The following is a 16,584-nucleotide window of genomic DNA, read 5'->3' as shown; positions in this document are numbered from 1 at the left end:
AGGTGAGATGGGAGCCACTGTGGAGGCCGGGCGAGGTGGGAGGGAGCTGCTCTGGGTGAAGTAGGAGCCACCCTAGGCGAGGTGGGAGCTGCTCTGGGCGAGGTGGAGCCACTGCCGGGGCTGGGCGAGGTGGGAGCTGCTCTGGGCGAGGTGGAGCCACTGCAGAGCTGGGCTGACGCTGCAGAGGCCAGGCGAGGTGGGAGCCACCTTTGGCGAGGTGGGAGCTGCTCTGGGCGAAGTAGGAGCCACTGTGGAGGCCGGGCGAGGTGGGAGCCACCCTAGGTGAGGTGGGAGCTGCTCTGGGTGAGGTGGAGCCGCTGTGGAGGCCGGGCAAGGTGGGAGCTGCTCTGGGTGAGGTGAAGCCACTGCGGAGGCTGGGCGAGGTGGGAGCCACCCGCAGCGTGGTGGGAGCTGCTCTGGGTGAGGTGGAGCCACTGCGGAGGCTGGGCGAGGTGGGAGCCACCCGCAGCGTGGTGGGAGCTGCTCTGGGCGAGGTGGAGCCACTGCAGAGCTGGGCTGACTGGCCAGGGCCAGGGCTGTGGGCAGGACGGTGGCAGAGGGCGGCAGGAGACAGGCAGTGTGAGAGGCTGCTTGACCTCAGATGAGCCATGTCTTTGGTGGGGCTGAGCCCAGTGTGTCTCTTCAGAGATGTAGACAGAGCTTCCTCGCATGTGGGCTTGGAGGCACGTGTGCCCGAGAGACTTGAAATCGGGCTCTGACCAGGCCGGGGTGTGGTGGTTAAGGTGCTGGATTCCGCAGGGCTGCGTGTTTGAGGTGTAGATCTAGGCCCCAGGTGCCGGGGCCAATAGATGGTGTGGTGGTTAAGGTGTTGGTCTCCCGGATGGCGGGCCACAGTTCAAGTCCCAGACCTGGAGGCGTGCTTTCTCATCTCCTCTCCGTCTCGGTCCAGCAAGCACAGGTGCCTTCTGGCAAGTGAGAAAATAAGGGAGACGAAAGCGGGCTCAGCAGGTGTTTAGGCACCAGTGCTCTCGGCAGCCAGGAGGGCTTCGACCCCCGTGTCCGTGGCTGCGTGGACGGGTAGGCAGAACGTGGCCTGTGTGCACGTGGACTACTCAGCCTCGGAAAGGGAGGCTCTGATGCTTGCGTCTGAGGTGAGCCTGGGAGACGCGAGGCTGTCGCGTGAAGGAAGCGGCAGGCGAAGGCCGTGTGCTGTGAGTGTGCGCGCCGTGCCCGGAGCAGACGGCCTTGGGGACAGAGAGCAGACAGGCGGTGGCCGGGGCTGGGGAGCCAGCGCCAGTCAGGGCAGTGCCCCTGTGGGGGGCGATGAGAAAGTTCCGGAAGTGGATGGTGATTGCGTGACCTTCTGGATATACTGTTTCCCAAACGTGGCCAAACGGCAGCTTTGGCGTTACGTGCGTCTTACCTCACACACACCGGGTTCCCAGCGCCGCCCTCGCCACCTCCTCCCACGTCCCCTGAGCCACCCCAGCTGCCCACCTTCTCCAGCTGTCTGTGACCGGCCCTGGGCTTGGCGCCTGGGTCCTGACGTCTTACCTCCTTTTCTTCTCAGCTGAACTTTGACCTGGACCGGGGCGTGTTTCCGGTGGTCATCCAGGCGGTGGTGGATGAAGGAGACGGTGAGCAGCTCTGGCCCTTCCCCTCTGCCCTCCTGAGTGTGGCGGAGGACCAGGGAGGCCCGGGGCCCGCCAGGCCCTGCACACTGCCGTGGGCTGCAGGGGTGGGGCGGGGCAGCCCTGCTTCCGCTCTGACCACTCTGGCGCTCTCCCTCCCCCGCAGTTGTGGAGGTGACCGGCCACGCCCACGTGCTCTTGGCTGCTTTTGAAAAGGTAAGTGTCGTCTCGCTGCCACCAGCTTGGGGTCAGGGCCTGAGGCCTGGCCTGGGCAGAGGGTTCAGCCCTAGTCATCGGGTGCTTCTCAGAGCCCTGAGGCAGAGCAAGCATCAGTGTTGGGGGCTTTCCTAGGGTTGGTTAAAGTGTGGTGGCCAGACCTGTCCACCTCTGGGACCTGGAGATGCAGCACCCAGGACACCACAGAGAGTTCCCACCGTGCACCAGCCTTCCTCCGGGCCCCGGAGTGAACTTCCAGGGGGCTCTCCTCGGGCCACGGCCCCTTCCCTCCAGGCCACTGTTCTTCGCGTCACCTGTGAGGGACCCGCCACAGCGCTGCCTGGGCCTGCTCTTGCCTGCCTCACGCTCACTCTGCCCTTCCTCCCGAGGCAGACCTCGGCCTTTGCAGGGGACCTTTGCTGACCCTCTTGGGGCGACCTTCTAGGTTGATGTCGAGGCCAAACTGGCCCCTCACTTGTCATCACGTCCTCAGAGCTGCATGATGCCCAGTGAATTCCAGGAGCTGGGTGAGGGACTGCTTCCTGCCTCCTTGGCCCAGACCCTGTGGGCTGCCCAGACGTGTCCCCATCTGGTCATGAGGCAGCTCACCCCCAAGCCCATACTGACTCTGCCGCTGGAGAGTTTGCCAGCCTGTGACCTGGGACGGGCGAGGAAGTGAGAGCCCCCCGAGGACATGGGTCGGACTGCTTTGTGGACTTTGCACCAGCTGCGTGCTGGTCACTCCAGCACTTTGCCCAGGCTGTGTCCACAGCCCGGGGCTTTGGTGCCAAACCCACCTCCTCCTGGTTATGACTGGGTCTGGCAGCTGGCTCCAGGGCCTCTTGCTCTGTCGCCTGTGGTGAGGGCAAGTCGTGCTCTCCGGGCCTGGGGTGCCGATGTGGGGTGTCGGCGGAGTTGGCGTGATCAGTCTCAGCCTTGTCAGGAGAACTATAACCATTTGCCGGCCCAGGTCCTCCAGCCAGGGCATGTCTCGAGCACACGTTCCTCTGGGCTCCAGGGGAGAGCCCAGCAAGAAGCTGCTTTGTTTTTGGAGTTGAGCACCTGGAAGCTTCTGTTAGAACCCACGAGCCTTCCCAGCAAACCCTGAGTGGTTGACTGAACAGGGATAATTAGTATTGCAAGATCTTGGATCCTCGGACTTGAGCCGCGCATTTCTGGAACTGCAGACGCGCTGCTCTATCCTCACGGTCCCGGAGCCCCGGGCCTTGCTGTGCACACGCGGGGCCTGGCCTGAACTGGTCTTCGCTTCTGCTCCCTGAGGGCTGCTGCTTGAGGCAGGGAGGCCCCTGCCTTGCCAGAGCTTGGCTGAGTGGCCTGTGGGTCTGGGAGGCCGCAGTGGCTGGAGGATCTTCTTCCAGGCAGTTTCCAACCAGGTCTGTGAACTACGCTGGGTCTTAGTCTTCATGTGGCCCTTCCTCTTTCCAGCCACTGATGTGGGTTAGCCAGGAAGGGGCTTCAGCCGGCTGAGATCGGAGGGCCTGCTTGACCGAGCTAACCCCGCCTCTTTCTCTGCAGCATGTGGACGGCAGCTTCTCGGTGAAGCCTTTGAAGCAGAAGCAAATCGTAAGTCTACTAGACGGGACACCGTGACCCCTCTGGATTTAAAAGACACGCGTGTATACATGCACGTCAGGGGTCTCCACGACGGTCTGGGGCCCCGGGGCTGCCGTAGGAGCAGCTGTGCGGGGCCTGTTGACTGTGCCTCCCTCGTGGGCCCGAGGCTCCAGGAGCCTGGCAGGTGCGGGCATGTGCATTGTACCCCGCCGCACACGAGCAACAGCTCTGAGTCGTGGCCAGTCTAGACCCTGGTGTCCGGAACGTCTTCAGTACGCAGTAGATGTCCGCTGGGTGAGCGAGTCGAGCCATCTCCCCCTCACAGACTGCCGAGAACCCCTCAGAGCAGGGCGAAGGTTTGCACGACTGTGCAGCAGGGGGAGCAGGGGAGCCATGCGTGAGCTCGCCCCCTCGGCTCAGTAGTGCCGTCCTCTCCTGGGAAGTTACTCCCGGTGGCCTCCCACTTCAGTCCTGTGAGCATTTAGAGGGCGGGACCCCTAAATGGCTGGGTCAGGCCTTGGTGTCGGGACTGATGTTAACGGCACGAGCCTGGGTCTGCCCCAGAGCCTTGGCGGCAGGAACCCCGTGTGTTGCTGCTTTGGGGCCTAAGACTGGCTTGAAGCCGTGTTGTCTACTTTGTAGGAGAGGCAGACGGAGCCTGGAGGACAGGGGACCCCAGCACTGGCCAGGGCCTTGTCTTGAGTGAGCTGCCGGCAGCAGCTGCTCGCTGGGACAGCTCGTGGGGCTCACGTCCGTGGGACTGGGAACCAGCAGCCAGGCTGTTGGGAGCATGGCCAGCAGAAGGCCACCAGCCTGGGAGCAAGCCACCACGGGGCAGGACGTGGTCTGTAGACCTTGGTTTGGGCTGTGTGACCAGAGGCGTCTTTTTTTTTTTTTTTTTTAATTTTATTTGTTACTATTTTTTAATCTGACCAGAGAGAGACATGGAGAGAAGAAAGGGAAAGTGAGAAAGAACCGTGGTCAGCCGTGTGGGAATCCGGCACCTTAACCACCATGCCACCTGCTGGTCCCGACCAGAGGTGTCTTCGTGTTGTGAAAGGGGGTCCTAGGGAGTAGTAGCTGCCCGGTACCGGGGACCATCGACTCTGGTTGCTGCTGGGGACTGAGGGAGGCAGGTCCAAAGTGGTTTTGCTCTGGTGTTGGGGCAGAGATGTGGTAGAGCTTGGCGCTGGGCCCGCCCTAGCATGGTGGGCAGAACCACTGGCCCAGCCCGGCTCCCTGGGCTGCTGGGTGGGCTGGGCAGGTAGCCAGTGTCCCTTGCCCCTCTGGCCCTGGAGCTGGGGCTGGGCTGAGTAGGCCTGACAATCCCCAGCCGTGCCTGCCCCTGGGGTCCCGGCCTGGCATCTCGGAGGCAGGTGGGGCCAGGCAGGGGTCGAGTAGCCCTTGGTGGGGCTGGTGAAGCCCAGCTTGCCCCTCTGCTCTCCAGGTGGACCGGGTCAGCTACCTGCTGCAGGAGATCTATGGCATCGAGAACAAAAACAACCAGGAGACCAAGGTGTGGTCTGCGGCGGGCGCCTGCCTGGACTCGTGGCCCCCACCCAGCGGGTCTCCTGCCCATGGGGCTGTGTGCTTGCCGTGTCCGAGGGCCAGCCTGGCACCGGTCCCTTCCCTGCCTTCTCTGAGAGGGCCCAGACTCCATCATTATTCCTTACTATTTAAAAAAGGGGACAGCGTTTTGGGAACGTTTGTCCTTTTTCCAGTGAGCTCATTGGCTTGTCAGCCTGGGAATGCAGGATGGCCTCCCTCCCAGGCTCCAGTTACTTCCATCACAGGCAGCCAACCAGCGGCACTGCCCCGCCACAGGCTCCCTCCAGGCTGTGTGTCCTGGGAGTTCCCCATGGTGACCTCCTCCTGCCCGCCGGCTCTCCATTGCTAGGGCAGCCCCTGGAGATGGGGGACAGCTGGCGGCACGGGAAGGCCTACCCCAGGTGACTCAAAGACTTGTCCTTCCCTGCGCCCTGTAGCCTGCTGACCCACAGTCCTTGTTCTCGCAGCCCTCGGACGATGAGAACAGTGACAACAGCAGCGAGTGTGTGGTGTGCCTGTCGGACCTGCGGGACACGCTGATCCTGCCCTGCCGCCACCTCTGCCTCTGCACCTCCTGTGCCGACACGCTGCGCTACCAGGCCAACAACTGCCCCATCTGCCGGCTCCGTGAGTGCAGTGCCCTGGCCTTCTGCCATGCGGGAGGTCCCGGAGGCTCCAGGTTGGCCCGACCAGGGCAGGCTGGGGCCGTGGGGCCTTGTGGGCTAAGAACCAGCCAGGCCGCAGGTCTGGCACCCGGCTCTCACTGATAGCAGCCTGGCCCACAGCAACACCCCAGCACCGGTTAGTCCCGCTCCCCAGCCACGGCTCCGGGAGAGTGGGCTTGCTGAGTCGGGCCGAAGGCGTTCCAGGAGGTGCTTGGTGACATCGAACTGCGGGCACGTGACTGATCTGTGAACGGAATGTCTTAAAAGTTGCCTGGAAAATACTTTGATAGAAAAATTAAAATGAGGTGAAAACGGGCCAGTGCGCTGGGTGGGGACCCACAGAAGGGCTGAATGTGGTTTCCTGAGCAATCCAGGGTTTTTGCAGTGGGGGTCACCGAACATATTGTGAGGCTGGGTGACAGGGACCCGAATGTCCTCGGGGTAAAGAGCCACTGGGTCAAGGGAGCCTCCACTTGGCCCGTGCTGGCAGCAGGGACTGGGACAGGTGCGAGGACACCTGCATGGGGATGCTGCCTTCAGGAGGCCAACGGCACCGAGCTCGGCAGTGCACGCTGCCTCCTGTGCTGACACAGGCCGTGGAGGACTACGGTGGCCCCAGGCGTCGGGCCTGCCTGTCAGTGCTGGGGTCAGCAGGACCTCACCCCAGGTCACATGTAGGATGAGATGGGCAGGTCTGCTTGGGTTTGTCCATGCTCTGACCTATTGATTGGAAGCAGCTGCACTGGCACCTCATGGTGGTTGTCCCCACGCGTGAGACCCAGCTGGCTTGGGGAGGGGAGTTGGGGTGCGAGTGTGCCCTGTAGAGGTTCCCCGGGACCTCAGGGTGTGCAGAAATGGAGGGAAAGGCCGTGTGTTCTAGGGTGCAGAGCCCAGGTGGAAGGCCCTGTCAAGACAGGGCCGGCCGTGGCTGGGGCCGGGGCCTGCACACAGGGGCCCGCTGGGAGGGTGACTTATTGCCCCGTCTGGAAGAGAGCCAGGAGTACCTGGGAGCAGGAGGTCAGGGCAGGGTGGGCCTGGGCTGGCACTGGAAGCTAGTTCAACCTCTCGTGGGCAGTCCGTCTTGGCTGCCTGCCCCCACCTCCTTCCGAGCTCAGTCTGGGCAGTGCTTTGAGGCCTTACTTGCCCCTTCCTGGGGCCCTTTTATTAAGAGCCCATCTGGCCTCTGACCTGGGGACGTGGGGAGGTCAGCATGGAAGATGGGCGGTGTTCCTGCACAGTGGCCTGCCTCGTGTGAGCCTCCTCTCCTCCTCCACAGCTTTTCGGGCCCTCCTGCAGATCCGAGCCGTGCGGAAGAAGCCAGGAGCCTTGTCCCCCATCTCTTTCAGCCCCGTCCTGGCCCAGAGCGTGGACCATGACGAGCACTCCGTAAGTGCCTCTTCTTGTCTGCATCAGGGGCCAGAGCGGCCAGAGCCCTCCAGGCAGCACCAGGCCAGGACCCAGGCGGTCTGGCCAGGGCCTCTGTGTCCTTGCATGCCCGGTGGGCAGGCATTGTCCCTCACTGGCGGTGACGTTGGTAGGTGACCTGTGGCCTGTGAACACGGCTGGCAACGGCGAGAGCCCGCGGTGTCATTCTGGGTGTGCGGTGTCCCTGCATCCTCTGAGCCAGGCGAGCCTGGCACCCTGAGGTTTACAGTGAGTGGGGCGGCTGTTCCCTCACCAGGTGCCCCCAGGGGCAGCCGGCCTTCCCTCTTGACTGGTGCTGCCCTCGGTCCGTCCCAGCCTGGGCGCCCCAGGGCTGTGGCACGTGGCCAGCCAGCTCTCTTTCTGAGACCACACAGGAAGACCTTGCTCAGGTAGATGAGAGCAGTCAAGTCTCACTTCCAGGATATAAGGAAAGAGATGGACAGAGCAGAGAGATAGGGAGACAGAGACGTGCCTCAGGGAGGGAGGTGCAGAGGGACAGAGATGTGGGGAGTCAGATGTGAAGACACACAGATGTAGGCATGGAGACAGAGATAGGAAGAGAGACATAGACAGAGACACAGAGCCGAAGAGACGGGGAGTTGGGGGGTGGGGTGGAGCAGCTGAGGTGGAGTGAGCAGAGCAAGCAGAGCTGCAGGGGCGCCAGCTGAGCGGGGCCCCGGCCTCCTGGTCCTGCTGGCCAGGAGCGCTGTGTCTGGGTGGGTGTCTCGTGGCTCCTGCCCAAGGTGGTTTGGACTGTGGTGCTCCAGGTCCTGTCACCACTCTGAAAAGCAGTGGAAGAGACCCATGGCCAGCATCTCCCCGAGAGGACGCCCTGCTCCCCAGGGCTCCCGCACCTCCTGGGTCGGAGCCTTGGGCTGGGACCGTGATCCGCTGGTGGCAGTAGTCATGTTCAGGCCGTAAGATATTTCTGAAAATTGGGCCAGCGTTTAAAAGTCTGGAAATTGTCCTCAAAACCTGGATTTTTGGCTTTTCTTTCAAAATCTAAAGTTGTGATCTTGAAGCTAGAGTAGAGGCGTGGGGTCCCTGTCACCCTGCACACACACCCAGCTCCCCCAGGGCCAGGCGCACTGTCCCATCTGCCTGGCGGGGCTTCGCGGGGTTGGTGTAAATAGGGTCCACTCTCACAGGGCCTGGGCGGAAGCTCAGTTGGAGGGTGGATTTATGACCTCTTGTTTTTGCTTCTCCCTGTCCTGCCCTGTTGGCCGGGGCTCAGGTAGACTCTCTTTCCGTTCCCCTCTCAGTATTTTGGGCAGGCACACACACCCTCAACATTGTTCCAAGCTTCTGGGTCCAGAACTTGAACTGCAGTTGACTACGTGGGGGTCCGGCCGCATAACCGTTACGCCGTCTGCTGGTCCTGGCAGTTTCCTCTTTGTCCTTGTCCCGAGTGAGCCAAGAGGCACAGGGTGGCCAGGATGTGACATGTACCCAGGCTGCAGTCATGGCCACGTGCCCACAGCCATGCACCTTCCCAGAGAGCCTCCTGGCCCTCTGTAGGGTGGACGCGGCAAGACGCCCTCGCTGCCTGCTCAGCGGTCCCTGTGTGGTGCTGGGAGGAACCCATTACATGTTTCGTCCAGTGAGGCCCGAGGTCACGGAGGGGCTGGTTCGGGGCTGACCTTTCTCTCCAGCCACCTTTGAACTCAGACCCAGGCATTGGCAGTACCGTTGGCAGGCAGTGCCAAGCACAGGGGGGTGCCGCGCACTGGTGGAGGGACTTTGTCCAGCCACCTTGGGGTCCCCGTCCCTCACTCAGCCCAGCCTGCTTCTGGGAGGCCCCAGCCACTCTCATGCCCACCTTGTGGGGTGAAGCCCTGCTGTCCCAGGGAGATGCAGACCATGGTGGGCAGTGGGGCCCAGCAGCCGGCTCCTGGGAGCTGGTTAGATGTGCAGACAGCTGCCTGGGCCGGGTCAGAACTCGCGTTGACTCAGACCCCAGGATGCAGGTGCTCGTGAGGCTGGTGGAGCGTGGGTCATGGCCTGCCAGAGGACGGCCAGTCAGAGAGCCCATCCGCCACTGTAGCGCCGTGTGGGGGGCGGTCATTGTAAAACGTTTGATTTTTATCTTGACAGTGTCCCTTTAAAAAATCAAAGTCGCACCCCGCCTCCCTGGCCAGCAAGAACCCTAAAAGGGAAACAGTAAGTGTGCGCGGCCGTGGCTGCGCTCTCCTGCCCGCGCCCTAGTTTTTAAGCCAAGACAAGTGTGGGAAGGCACTTTCACCCCAGGCTAACGTCCGATTAACGTCATCTGTCCCCCGCTCTCCTCAGTCCCCGTGGCCCTGCCCAGGAAGGGAGTTTTGTGGAACAAGCAAAGCTCAAGGTCTGTCGGCAAAGCCAGTGTGGCACGCACCGTCCCAGTCGCTGCGGGCGTCGTGGCTCGTCGCCGCCCTTCTGGCCAGCTCCCTGCCCCCGTGGCCTCCCAGTGCCGTTTCCCTTTTTTTCTTGCTGGCAGTGGAATGGATGCCAACGTGGAGCTGGCGTCGCTATTTTTGCAAACAGCATTCCTCACGCATGCCCGTTGCATCCTCGCTCTCTACCCCTCCGATCTTAGCTCCTTGGGCCGACGACTTTGGTTTTCTTGCATTTTCCCTGCACTCCTGGGAGCAGGCGGGGGACCAGAAAGCGCGTGGCAGCCGGGCCAGGCCCTGTGCTCAGGATAACTTAGAGGGTGGAAGCTGCTTGGGAACCCGCGCAGAGAGAGGTGTGTCCTTTTTACAGGGAGGGGATTCCAGTAACTTTACCTTTAAGTGGAGCGCAGATGGGAGCTGAAGGGTGGGGTAGACTTAGATCCGACAGAGTGCAGGCCCGGTGAGGGAGGGCTCGCCTGCTCTGCCGCCCACACTGTGGTGTGGGCCCCAGAGATGGGCCCTCTCCATCGCCCCTTCTCCTGGGGCCTCTGTCAGGCAGCCCACAGGGAGCGTTCGTGAGCGTTTTGTCCCTGGGCCTGGCTTCAAGGAGTGGAGGGCACGCTCGCTATCATCCCCACACCCAGTGTCTTCCTCCCCATGGCCGTGGCGACTCAGCTCACCTGATCCTGGCTCGGGCAGAGCCCAGTAGGCAGCTCGCCTTGGTCTAGAACCCGCGTTTCCCAGGTGCTCTCGCCCTGGCATGGCTTTGCTCCTCCTGCCTCTGAGCTCTTTCCTGTCACTAACCCCTCACTCTCACCCTGGCAGGGTGGGCACAGAAGCCAGGTGGAGGCCGGCCAAGGCTGGGTGGGGGCAGCTCCTACCAGAGGCTCCCTGTCCTGGGCACCGAGGTGGGGCGTTTGTGGGAGCTGATGGCCGGGTCCCCTGGGCAGGGGCACCTCAGTGCTGCAGGGAGGTTGAGTCCCTCAAAGGTGGTGTGGACAGATTGTCAGCCAAGGAGGGCGGGGGCGGGGACACCCCTGGGATGCCAGCTCGGCACCTGGGGCTTCTGGGCAGGGAGCCGGCTGTCCCTCACTCGCCCTTGTCCCCACAGAGCTCCGACAGCATCCCACCCGGCTACGAGCCCATCTCCCTGCTGGAGGCGCTCAACGGCCTGCGGGCCGCCCCCCCCGCCATGCCCTCAGCCCCCCTCTATGAGGAGATCACCTACTCGGGCATCTCGGACGGCCTGTCCCAAGCCAGCTGTCCGCTCGCTGGGATCGAGCGTGTCACAGAAAGCAGCCACCCGAAGGGCAAGCCGCGGAGCAGGTCTCCGGACAGGTGAGGCCAGTGCCGGCCGCACAGGAGGGGCGTGGGTGCAAGTCGGGGTGGCACGTGAGGAGGGCCAGCAGCTCGTTCCTGGTTTCAGGTCTTTTTTTAACCGGTCTTGTTTGGTGACTCACCAGAGACCCACAAGGCCCAGTAGCAGGTTAGAGCAGGGTGAAGTCCGTTCCGGCAGGAGCACGGAGCAAAGGCTCAGGGCAGTGGTGCCCTGGTGGGGACAGGGCCACAGGGCACACTGCAGGGGCTCTGTGAGCTCTGGGGTCCAGGACCATGAGGAGGGCTGCTCACAGACATCCTAGGTGCTGCTAAATGGCAGGGGACCCCAGCAGCTAGGGGAGTGCGCCTGCCTGTACCATCGCCCGGCCAGCAGTGGGGCCGGGTCCCCGCCAGGCGGTAGCACCTTTGTCCCTCACAGAGCCTTCCGAGGGCTGCAGGCCTGTGCAGGTCACAAGTGAGCAGAGGCTCCCTCAGCCATGCGGGAGTGCCTGCCGCACCAGCGTCACTGCAAGCCTGTGTGTGCGTGTGCGTGTGCGTGTTTGTGTGTGCGTGCTTCATATGCTTGGCCGGCAGGTGTGTGCTTGCCAGGGATAGAGAGGGAGGAAGCACTCCCTGACGGGATGCGGCCACACTGTAGTCTCTTCATCTCCATCCTGTCGGGGCTTGGGGCACACATGCACACGTGTCTGGTGTGTCTTTAAAATCACTAGGATTTGTCTTTGTTTTTTAAAGTTCACTGTAGGGTCACTCCACTCGCTGGAAACAGAGAAGGAAATTAAGCTATTACCCTCCCACCCCTGCAAGGAGCAGCCCCACTACAGCCCCTTCTTTCTCCTCTCGGGACTTGGGCACACGCACCTGGCTTGTTTTTCAAGTTGCTGAGCCCAGGACTCAAACCGTGTAGTTGGCCCTGTGTGATCTGACTCCTTTTTTTCCCAGGGTTTTGCTATAGGGCCCGTGTGCTTATCGGAAAGATAATAGAACAGAGAGAAAGTGAGAAATCACCCTCTGGGGGATGGCCACGCCGCAATTCCTTCTCCTGGGATTTTGGACATGCATGCACACACGTACCTGGTGTGTTTTTGAGCCATGGGTCTGGGACTTGAACTATAGTCAGCTCTGTGGGTTCCAGTGTCCTAACAACATGCCACCTACTGCCCTGGGATCCAGCTGCTTTAACCACTAGGCTATGGGGCTGGTCCTAGTCTTATCCTTTCTTTTTTTTCCTTTTTTGACGGGGCGCTAGAGGGTGTATGTTTTCACCAGGGAGGGGAAGAGAAAGCACCCCGTGAGGAATGCCACACCGTAGTCCCCCCATCTCTCCCTCCTTTGGAGGGTCTGGACACACACACGCTCGACCTGTTTCTCAAATGCCTGGTCTGTTCTGGAACCGCACAGTCAGCCGTGTGGGATCTGGCTGCCTCAACCACCAGGCCATGGAGCAGGCCTGACTTTCTTTTTCTTGAAGTTCGTTTCTTACCTGAGAGAAAGCCCCAGGCAGGGTCTCCTTGCCGTGTTCTCCACTGGGCGGGATCCCAGGCACACGTGTGCCCCGCATGCTCAGGTCTGGGGATGTGAAGCCAGGGCCCAACCTGTGGGATCAGCGTGTCCCTCTGGGCTGCCGCCTGGCCCTGCCTGGCTTCTCAGCAGGGAGGCAGAAGGCAGGCAGGGACTCCGCAGCCCCACCCAGGCCCCAGGCTGTCCCCATGGGAGGTCAGCCCTGACACGTGAAGGCACATGCATAGGAGCGTATGCCAGCGTGGGGCCTGTGGTGGGCCTGTGCTGACGAGACCGGGGCACTGGGCCGGCCCTTAGCTGACAGCACCGCGCAGCCCCTGGGGGAGGCTGTGTGCACAGTCACCCTGTGCCATCGGCGGGGTGTCCACAGGCTCTGGCATAGTCCGGCTTCAGGAGTGCCACCCCCAACCTCCTTGCCCTCCCCCTCTGTCCCCAGCACCCTGCGGTCCCCGTCATCCCCCATCCGTGAGGTGGACGAAGAGAAGCTCTCCGAGGACTCCAGCGCTCCTCCCCCACCAAGTAGTACAGAGCTGGTGCTGCGGGAAAGCAGTTCCCCTGAGGTGAGGCTCCCCCAGGTGAGGCTCCCCCAGGAGAGGTCCCCTACAGGTGAGGCTTCCTGACACCTGCTCCCGCCAGCCCTCTGCGGTCCAGGCCCACCAGAGTCAGTCCCCGTCCCACTGTGTACCTGGGCCCTCTGCCAGATGCCCGACTCCCCCAGCCTGTTTCCTGGGACGAGGTCCATCTGGTGTGCCCTGGAGGAGCTGCAGTCACCCTGGCACCCTCCACACCACCTGGTCTCAGGAGCTCAGCTGCTCTGCCCGAGATGCCCTGAGCTCTAGGTGGGCTTGCTCTTTTGTCTCCTAGAGTTTCTTAACGGAAGAGGTGGCCGAGTCGTCGCTCAAGCAAGGTGAGTTCCTCTTCCCCAGGAGGTGCTGCTCCTGGGCCGTCCTCTCCCTGTCACCTTCCTTAGGCACGGTCTCATCCTCCCACCTCCCTGGGGGCACTTAGGGTCACTGCCAGCCCTCCATGCGTATCCTCTGGGCACAGGACAGACCCTGGACGTAGCCTGGGCGGGGGAAGTACCCCTGGAGCGTGCCTTGTGTTATGGCGAGCGGCCTTGCCATGTCTCCTGCTAAGTGGGAGGCAGAGGGCGTCTCGGCAGCCTCCAACCCTGCCTGCTGCCTCAGTGTGTCCTCCAGCACAGGTGAGGAAGCTAAGGCTCAGGGTTGGTGTTAGGGAGGGGAGTCAGATGACGGGGCCAGGATGGCTGCAGGACTCACCGGGTGGCAAAGGCCCAGAGGCAGTTCCAGCTGCCCTGCGGCATCTCCCAGGAACGGTCCCCCACTGCACGTGAGGGGCCTGGTGCTTGGGTCTGGGATGCCTGTCCTAGGACGGGTGCTAGCCGCATCCCAGGCCAAGCAGCCCCAGCTCACTGTGCAGCTGATGGAGTGGGGGCCAGGTTGAGCCAGCCTCCCTTCTGCTAGAGGGACCCTTATCAGCACACCTCAGGCAGCACTGAAAAGGGCAGGTTCTTTTTTTTTTTTTGAGAGGTTTTTGCTATAGGCCACATCACCATAGATAAAATGAGAAATCACCCCCTGGGGGGATGGCCACATCACAATCTCTTCTCGTCTCTGGCTCATGAGCGCACACACACACACACACACACACACACACACAGTGTGATTTTAAGCCACCGGGTCCAGTTCTTGAACCGTGGTTGACTACATGGGAGCCCAGCGACATCCATTACACCAACTGCTGGTCCCGAGAAGGGCAGGTTCTCCGCAGAGCGAGGCCGAGTGAGGGAGAGGAAAGGCCAGCAACATGTGTCAGGGCTCACCCTCCATGAGGGTCGGCCACTCACGCTACAGGCAGTGATGGCCAAGGGACAAGCAGGACATTAACCCACCACCATTTAGCCTTGGTTTCAAATGTGGGCATCCAACTGTTTTCTTTTTTTGGACTTTTGCCATAGGACATGTGCATTCACCAGAGAGAGGGAAAGTGGAAAATCACCCCTGGGGGGGATGGCCACGCCCCAAATCCACTCTCACTCTCCCCTCGGGATTTTGTGCCCAGCATGCTTTTCAAGCTGCCAGGTCTGGGACTTGAACCAGAGTCAGCCATGTAGGATTCAGCACTTTAACCACCATGCCACCTGCTGGCCCAGTATCTGATGTTTTTATAATAAAAACAAAAAGCTTGCACTGGAGGTGGGAGAGAGGGAGAGGGGAGAAAAGTGGACATCCACTTTGGGGTATCTGGAGAAAAGTGGGGTGGGGGTAGAGTTGGGCCTATGTACAGCCCTGGGCCCTCGACCAGAGCACTAGCTGGGACCCCTGGCCAGGGTCCTGACCTTGCCCTTCCCTGCAGGGAGCCGAGCGCCGTCCATCGAGAACGTCCTGCAGGACAGCAGCTCTGAGCACTGCGGTCATGGCCCGCCAGGCCCACCTGCCGACATCTGCCTGCCAGGTAACAGTGCCCAGGCTGGGGTGGCCTGACTGTCCCCAGGAATGTGCGGTCTGCTTCTGTTGGGAGTCCACTCCTTCTCCTTGACTTGAAGCCGCCCATCGCCCTCCCCTTCAAAGTGTGACCGTGGCAGGGCTAGGTCCACAGGCTGTGCCTCCTGCAGGCCCCAGTTCTCGGGCGGAGCCCGTGCCCGAGCCCCTTCGCCCCCTTTGCCCGGAGCTGCTCGGTCTTGGGAGGCCACAAGAGTAGCCTGTGGAAGGTGTGGTCCTTCTCCTGTTGCCTCCTGCCCAGGAGCAGCTGGGCTTGCTGTGTTGTCTTCCCTGCCCTCCTGCCTGTGGGCCAGCCCAGGGATTGTACAGGTGGGCTGGTTCGCAGAGGGCTTCTGCTCGGCAGCCCCAAGCAGAAAGCGGGAAAGCAGACCCTGTGTCGTGCCTGGGCCTGACTGGGGCACTGCCGGGTCACAGACACACAGCAGGTCCGGGCCCTCTGGAGGGGCTCAACCCAGGCCCTTGGCTCAGAGCTTTTGCTTTCTGCTGTTGGGATCAGTCCTGTGTGCCGAAGACAGGGACAGAGGGGGGCCTCTCAGGTGGCCAGTGCCTGCTAGGAGGCACCCGAGATTCTGGGTGACTAGTTGGATAAACAACCACCCTGCTGGAGATGTGACCTTAGGAACAGTTGCTCGGGGAGCCTGGGCCCTCTCCTGCTGCCAGCCTGGCAGCCCCTCTGCCCCCGCCTGGCCCTGGGATCCCAGGCTGGGGGTTGGGATGTGCTTCTGTTGGAAAGGCCTCTTGTACCTGCCCAGCTTCCGGGTGAGCAGTGGCCTTTGCAGGAAAACCACGGTGACAGGGTCTCTGGGGTGGGAGAAGGGACCCTGGTGGCTTTAGTGGCCTGCAGTGACCAGCCAAAGCATAAATCCATAGGTAAAGCCAGGCTTAGGGTTAGCGTGTCTTAAGGAGACCCAGAATCCCAGAATCCAAGTACATGCTTTCAAAGTCCTCACGTGTTTCATTTTGATAAAAACCTTGGGGAGTAAGCAGGGACGGTGAGGAGAGGGACTTCAGCTTCCTGGAGCTGTAGTGTGGGTTCTGACCCTGTGGGGCGGCCCTGAGGGGCACCAGGCCTGTGGATGGCAGCATCGGAAAACCTGCCCTGCTTCCTGTGGCTGGGTAGGGACAGGCCACCGCCAGGCTCCCTGACCATAGAGGGGCAACCAGGATGTCTGGTTCCTGTACCCTCCCTGCCACAGGAGGGGCTTGGTCCACGAACTAGGGGGCAGGCAGTTCTCTGAGGTGGAGGAGGGGTCTCGGTGGCACGGGGCTGTTCCCTGCTCCTGGGCTCCCTGCCGGTGGCCCGTCTCCTGCAGGTTCAGGTCTGCGCTCCCCTGCGTAGGTCAGCCGGGGCGGGGACAGGCAGCGCTAGAGCGCACTGCACACCTTCCCGTGCGCATTCTGGGTCTTTCCGTTCGCGTGGCACTCCCTGCTCTGCTGGCGTTCTCACTTCACAGAGATCGTGAAGTCTCGACATCTGTGGGTGCTTTGAGTGTGAACACATGTACACACATGTCCTCACTGTTACGGTGGGTGGAGCATACTCAGTGCGCCTCATGCCCCCTGCAGGAGGGCGTGGAGGTCAGAAAGTTTGTGAAGTGGCGAGGACCTAGCTGGCCCGTGGCCTGGGGCCCCTGACTCGGGGTCAGCCTTGAACTGTTGTGCGGAGGCGGAGGCGCAGGCGCAGAAGTGCCTGCTTGCCAGCTACTTCTCCTGGGCTGCAGCAGGTCCAGCCCAGGGAGGCCCGCAGAGGGGGGTCTCGCCGAGGGGGTTCCACAGAGGGGCGTTTAGTTTATGGGCGACCGCCCTGTGCGCTCCC

At 62.0% G+C, this 16,584-nt stretch overlaps 1 protein-coding gene across 4 annotated transcripts in view; it reads left to right on the top strand.

Annotated features, from left to right (window-relative positions):
* MGRN1 (mahogunin ring finger 1) overlaps nucleotides 1-16,584 on the top strand; it is a 48,177-nt gene that overhangs the window by 28,173 nt on the left and 3,420 nt on the right. For 2 of the 4 annotated variants that reach the window (XM_006140730.2, XM_006140732.3), the window contains exons 6-16: nucleotides 1,532-1,598; nucleotides 1,759-1,808; nucleotides 3,345-3,392; nucleotides 4,831-4,899; nucleotides 5,399-5,558; nucleotides 6,873-6,982; nucleotides 9,116-9,181; nucleotides 10,502-10,728; nucleotides 12,683-12,806; nucleotides 13,111-13,153; nucleotides 14,623-14,721. In XM_006140730.2, coding sequence (XP_006140792.1) covers nucleotides 1,532-1,598; nucleotides 1,759-1,808; nucleotides 3,345-3,392; nucleotides 4,831-4,899; nucleotides 5,399-5,558; nucleotides 6,873-6,982; nucleotides 9,116-9,181; nucleotides 10,502-10,728; nucleotides 12,683-12,806; nucleotides 13,111-13,153; nucleotides 14,623-14,721 — 1,063 coding nt within the window. The remainder of the gene's footprint in view (nucleotides 1-1,531; nucleotides 1,599-1,758; nucleotides 1,809-3,344; nucleotides 3,393-4,830; nucleotides 4,900-5,398; nucleotides 5,559-6,872; nucleotides 6,983-9,115; nucleotides 9,182-10,501; nucleotides 10,729-12,682; nucleotides 12,807-13,110; nucleotides 13,154-14,622; nucleotides 14,722-16,584) is intronic. The other 2 variants (XM_006140731.2, XM_006140733.3) reach the window with 1 other exon arrangement.

The sequence above is a fragment of the Tupaia chinensis genome, unplaced genomic scaffold (assembly GCF_000334495.1).
Source record: "Tupaia chinensis unplaced genomic scaffold, TupChi_1.0 Scaffold000042_2, whole genome shotgun sequence".
Classification (NCBI taxonomy): Eukaryota; Metazoa; Chordata; class Mammalia; order Scandentia; family Tupaiidae; genus Tupaia; species Tupaia belangeri.
Note: the sequence above shows the minus strand (reverse complement) of the source record. Positions and strands in the feature narration are given on the sequence as shown.